This window comes from Callionymus lyra, chromosome 19 (assembly GCF_982586985.1).
Source record: "Callionymus lyra chromosome 19, fCalLyr1.hap1.1, whole genome shotgun sequence".
Classification (NCBI taxonomy): Eukaryota; Metazoa; Chordata; class Actinopteri; order Syngnathiformes; family Callionymidae; genus Callionymus; species Callionymus lyra.
The window spans coordinates 15862075-15868517 of record NC_141836.1 but is presented as its reverse complement, the minus strand read 5'-3'; the positions used below and the strand labels follow the sequence as shown (position 1 = coordinate 15868517).

Genomic DNA, 6443 nt, shown 5'->3' with positions numbered 1-6443 from the left:
TCTCAAAACCATACAAAAGTGTACGTAGCACTTGTAGCCCGAGGATGACACATGCAACCTTTCTTCTGTATCTTTCTCCTGCATCCTTTCTCTCAGTACTCACAAGGTTTAAATGAAGAATAAAACTGAACTAATGTGAATTAATTTACAGTTTTATTGAGTTCTTTATATTCACGATTCATTGTTGATTTGGACCTTTGATTTATTTTCCTATTTACCCTTTTAAGTGTTTCTGTATCAACAGTTTAAGTACATTTAAATCCCCTTTTTTTGTGTGTATTTTATGTCGCAAAGAAGAAAAAAAAAAGGAAAACGTATCCTTGATTTTACATCTATGGGCTCTACAGGACAGAATCATTACTTATAACAGACTTGATTTAATTATAATTTAATTCTGTCATTTATAAAACTTTTTTTTTTAGTAAATGCCTGTTGTTCAAACGAGTGAGTGATCAGGTGTGTTCACAAAATAAGAAAGAAAAAAAAAAAAGAGTTTGAACTAAAGTTAAAACGTGTTGTTTTTTCGCACTGATCTTATTCTTAACCGTCCTGTGATGTCACAGATGATACAGTGTCTGTAGTTGATTTTTGACTTAACGACTTATTTTTATTCAATTAAATGCGAGTAAAAAACATATATTCTTACCCAATCATTTAATTTGACGTTGCTTCTTTCCTTTGAAGTGAGGGCGACACAATTGAGCTATAACCGTTATTTTTATATACAGTATATGTGTCGGCATAAAGAACATTATGTTAGAAAAAACTATTGAACCAGCAATATCCAGCTTTTATGTCTCCGGGTAGTAAAATGCAATTTAAGACGTGCCTGTTCATGGTTCAAAAACGGAACGCGACTGACACTTTGTGGGCATATGGTGCCACTGCACCTTCACAAACGCACTTTTAAAAAGCTGCTGTCGCTGAGCCTTTAGTTGCCATGGCGACACGTGTCCTCAGCACAATGTTTCAAAAGCCTCGAGTACCATCAAGTGATATTAAGACACTTGTGTGTTGCTGCTCCATGACATCAGATGTAAAAGAAAACGTTTTTAATCAGAGAGTCTGGAATTGAAGACAGTTTTTGATTTTATAATATGAAAACTTGTTTGAACTTGTTTACTTGGATGTGGAATTAATTACTTTGCACAGATATATCAGTCTGAAAAATAAAAAGATATAAAAATGAAGTATAAAATAAAGTAGATAAAAGCCTTTATATGTAACATTGAACACATTGTTTCTGTCTCCCTCTAGTGTTTTAACAGTGAAACTGCAACGCCATTGCTTCTGGTTTGGCCTTTTTAGATTTTCAGTGGTACTGCTTTACCACCACAGAGGTACTCTCGTCCTTTACCGAGTCCCCTTTTTCCATCAAGTTTCCCCCGATTTAGTTTCACATTTATAACCTAATATCAAGAAAAAACATGACGAACAGCAAAACATCAAAAGGAATCTTCACCGTATTGACATGCAGGTGATTTTTGGATGGCTTAATGTATATATTGATATCAATTTTGAGCCAAGTATATCTACTTATACCTAGTAGTATTACATATTCTGCTTCATCAATCTCTTCCGATGCTTTATCAGTCTTCTACCGTAACTTTTGTGGACACAAAAAGAGAGTTCTGACGAGCCAAAGAGAGCTACAGTGATGCACACTCGAGTCCAGCTTTTGTCGTCGGCTCTCTCTTCACCTTGTCTATTACTGTGGAAACTGCATTCACTCAATACGTGTGATTATCAATATCTACTTTTGCCATGGCAACAGGCTCTTATTTTGTTTTCGTTATAACACGTTCTGTTCAACCAGAGACCCGCACTGCTCTGGACAACAGTCGATATTTGACTACGAGAGCAACACCCTCGGTTCTTCACGATGATGTTTTTGAGTCATCGTAATTGAAACAAGGCTTGTTTGACATGAAAGTGAATATCTTCCATATTCAAGCACTATATGTTATATTTAAAAAAGAACAGTCTACAAAAGAAAACACCTATTTGAGGATTAATTCCACTAAATAATGATAATAAAAGTTAATTTCCTGATTTCAGACTCATCCTTGTTATTGCATGTTGTTTTATAATCTGTTTATATGGTGTCCTGAAAGGCGCTTTATAAATAAAATGAACTATTATTATTATTATTCTCCCATTAATGCTGTGTCATCTGCCAATACAACAGCTCGTCGTGGGATAAAACAAACAAACAAAAACAGCATAATGCTGTATACAAATTGTTTTCAATTTTGTTTAAAATAATAATGGTTACAATTACAGCCAATTCCACTCCAAAAAGTCAAAGACTAAATTTCCAATTTTTCCTTTTTTCAATATATGGAGATATTTTTGCTATAAAACCTTTTTTAATAAATAAAATAAATAATATAAGATAGGGATTGTATCTACTTTAATTGTAGTTTGCCAATTGTAATAGTCATCAACACTAAATCAAATAAAAAATACCATGATAAAATGAGTGGATTTAAAGGAAAATAAATCGATTTCGCTAACAATTTAATAAATAAATAATAATAATAATTATAAAAGATGATTTGAAAGTGCATTGATTTTATTTGGCCGCGTGATGGCGCCATTGCACAAGTAAAACGTCTCCAAGCGTCAACCGTCTTTTGAAAGTGAGCGTTTAGAAAACATTTAGAGTTGTGTTTACAGGGTTATTGAAAGTGTATATTCCTCGAGACAAAGTGGTCAAAATCAGTGTTTCCTGATGATCCACAGATGTTTTTCACGTGGTTCTGCTGGAGAACAAAATCTAGTTTAGTCCAAATACAAATAGTTCGTTGACAAGCAGAATATCTTTGCCTTCGTGTATTTTCATTTTGATCAGATAAACTTAGGAGGGAAACTATAGATTTTCTAGATTGTTTTATTTAAAAAAGGTGATCATCATGTTCTGTGTTACAATCATGAATTATTTATGTACGAGTGGTTTATAGAGCATCAGATAAAAATACTGATTTAAGTTATTTTTCTTATCTAAAGATACTCCGAAGGATGATCAAAAGACAAATTCTGGATAAATAAACACAGAATCAAAAGTCAGTGATAGTATCTTGAATACAGGAATTCTGTTGGAAGCTTGGTCGTCTTTGAGAGACTCGGATCAAAACAAGTTGATCTCGAGCAGGAAATTGTCAGGATGAGGCTGATAGTTACTTGAATGAAGCTCTGAGTGGATCAGACTAGCTCACAAAATAAATTGTCTCATCAATTATAGTTTATTTCATCTACTCTTTGTCCCAGCTAGCAAGTGAGACACTGTACCATCAGAAAACAATCATCCCTTTAAAACCTCTTATATGTAGTTTCTTGATTTTGATGTTAAACCCAGGATTTCTACCTTTACCTGGCTCGATAAATGTCTACCAACACACTTGTCATTTTCATGAGTTCATTAACTTCTAATCTTTCCTTTCTCCAACACATTTTTCATGAGCTGATCCTCTGATAAACTAATTTCTAGATTAGTATTTGTATATTTCCTTCCTATATTTATGACACATATCATGGCAGGGCATCACTCCGACCATATCTGCACTCTCTTCTTCACCTTTTGAAAAAAGTTCATTTTCCCCATCCCTCCTTCAGTCAACATTAATGGGTGCTCCTGTTTTTTTTTTCTCCAATAATAACAATACATAATAAAATGTTCTGCTTGGACATAATAGATTTCACTATACTGTCCTATGACACGATCTGCACTATATTCTTTACCTCTTTGAAGGAGAGTGCAGATAAACAATCTTTTCTCAATGAAAAAACAACCTAAACAACAAAATATAAACAGGATTATCTCATACCTTTGCTCACCTAATGGAATTACAGTGAATTGTTTTTGTAAGAAGAAGATGAAACGTTCCTGATGTTGTTTCTGATTCAAGCTGCTTAACTTTATTATAGTTTTGTTGTTTAAAGGCGTCTGCTTATTTTCTTTGTGGTGCAAACCTTTGCCTGAACTCGTTGTCACATCACTTCAACCATGTGTATGCAGTCTTGAGTGTGTGTGTGTGACACTGACTCTTTGTCTCTATTTTAGTGTTTTCCATCTCCAGGACATCAACGTTCGTCAAAGGTAAGCTATCTTTATTTTTTCCTCTCCCACACGTGGCTGAGTGAGAGATGCAATTTTGTCTAAAAAACGTTGTAACGTGGGTCTATAAAAGTAGTATATAATTGTAATTTTGCTGGTGACACAAACTTAGACCTGCGCTCTCGAACCAGTTAATTAAAAGGCTCCTGTGATTGGACGCCTAGGATAATCCCACTGGGGGCCTCTCTCTGCTACTAACTTGTGAGCTCAACACATCCCAGTCACAATCTGCCCCCAAGGCAAAAAGGGAGGACGGAAGACGCCAGAGGAGGCCGGCTATAGCAGGGAGAGAAGGCTCCTCAAAACCCAGAACAATTACACAAGTGTTTCTGGACGTGGGCTATGTGCGCAACAAGGGGGAGCAGCGAGCAGAGGAGGTGAGCGCTTGTTCAGTTCTTCAAGAGTCAGAGGAAAAAAGGGAGTGAAGGAGACACCACAACAAAAAACAAACTCTCTCATCCCGAGGAAACAAAAAAAAAAGAAGAAAAGTCTTCTGGAAAAATGAATGTCAATGAAGAGAACCTGCTCAAGTCCATCAGCAACGACGCGCTCCTGGACCTGACGCAGCGCTACGGACAGTCCGCGTTCGGGTTCGGCGCTGGCCATGGTCCTGGAGGTCCCGGCCGCTTCCAGCTGACGCCCGCCGCCGACTTCCTCTCCGGACCCACGGCCAAGTCGAACGAGAGCGGCGGGGAGCACACGAGCGACGACGAGGACGGCTTCGACTCGCTGGAGTCCAGGAAACGGGGCTCGTCGTTTGGGGACGACAAGCCCGGGGGCCCCCTGGCCAAGAAGTCCAAGGAGCAGCGCTCCCTGCGGCTCAGCATCAACGCCAGGGAGAGGCGGAGGATGCACGACCTGAACGACGCCCTGGACGGGCTCCGAGCCGTGATCCCGTACGCGCACAGCCCCTCGGTGAGAAAACTCTCTAAAATCGCGACCCTGCTCCTCGCCAAGAACTATATCCTCATGCAGGCGCAGGCTCTGGAGGAGATGAGGCGGCTGGTCGCGTATCTGAACCAGGGACAGACCACCATCACGTCGCCCATCCCGACCGCCCTGGCGCCCTTTGGCCAGGCGGCCGTGTACCCGTTCTCCGGTTCGGCGCTCGCCACCTGCGCCGACAAGTGTTCCACTTACTCCGGGACACCGTCCAGCATCTTCAAACACTGCAACGACAAGCCTTGATTCCACTTCTCACCCGAACTTTTTTTCAAATTTATTTTTATTTTTTCATTTTTAATCCAGCTCTGGTGTCGGTCTCTCTCTCCTTTTACCATCCATCTGTGGAAAATAGACTTATGCGTAAGTTTAAGTTGCGATATTTTGTCAACCAAAATCTTGGGCCATTAAAAAAAAGGAAATTAAGTCAAACTAAGTTTTTTGTTTTGTTTTTTTGCTTGAACATTTATTTAGTTTTAATTTGTTATCTATGCAACATTCAACAACTTAAATTGATGGCTGAAGTCTTGCACATCACACATGATTGTATTGTACAACTTGCTAACAGATTTAAGAATGGCCTGGAAAACAAAACACACAAAAAAAAACCCTGGAGATGTTGCAACGTGGATTTCATATATTGTTTATATGTCTTTATAATTAAAAAACACACATATCTATGCTTCGACTGGCTTTGCTTTATTTATTTATTTTTTAAATCCTTTATCAATATTTTTGCCCTTGTCGCCTTGACTTGTAAAGATGGGTCGGAACAAGCTCGGTGGAGCTGGTGGGGTCAGTTTGGCACGGTTGCTGAGGGGAAGGGCACGCAAGTAACCCCCCCAGGGCAACCCAGGACCTGTCTCTGGGTATTTGGGTGATTGCAGACTCTTACACCCTGGATCTCCATTAACACGATTTCAACCGCTGTCTTTAAAGCTCCTCTAAATTTACTGAACGTTACAAGGCCACTGTTCTTTTTACAGGTTTGATTTTTGTTTTTTAAGGGGACACTTGTTTTTTTTTGTCTGTGTACAAATTAACTGAATATTCAAAACACTAAAAATGTTTGATCAAAAGCTACATTTTAGAGTGAATCTGTTGAAAAAAATGTCCAGCACGCTTTAGTCACAAATGTGATGGTGTAGAAGTGACTGTTTAAAATAAATGAATCTGCAGCATTTGTGATGATTCATAGAATTAAACACATATAATATCCAAATGTAAAGTCTCCTGCATGTTATTATTAATTAACTAATTTCCTTTTTTTTTAATTGGTATTATCAGAGAAACAACAAACAACAATATTTAATTTACTCACTATTTTTCAAGATTTTCTTAACACAAACAATATCAGTGAATGTGTGTTTTATGCAACTTTAAA

At 38.0% G+C, this 6443-nt stretch overlaps 1 protein-coding gene across 1 annotated transcript; it reads left to right on the top strand.

Annotated features, from left to right (window-relative positions):
• The first annotated feature begins 4380 nt into the window (after window positions 1-4380).
• bhlhe23 (basic helix-loop-helix family, member e23) lies at window positions 4381-5747 on the top strand. The gene has a single exon (XM_087782291.1). The coding sequence runs from the start codon at window positions 4619-4621 to the stop codon at window positions 5303-5305; it is 687 nt and encodes a 228-aa protein (XP_087638417.1). The 5' UTR covers window positions 4381-4618; the 3' UTR covers window positions 5306-5747.
• The last annotated feature ends 696 nt before the right edge of the window (window positions 5748-6443 follow it).

What these genes read in the sequence shown, in the direction of transcription:
- bhlhe23 (XM_087782291.1), top strand. Translation starts at nt 4,619, where the DNA reads ATGAATGTCAATGAAGAGAACCTGCTCAAGTCCATCAGCAACGACGCG.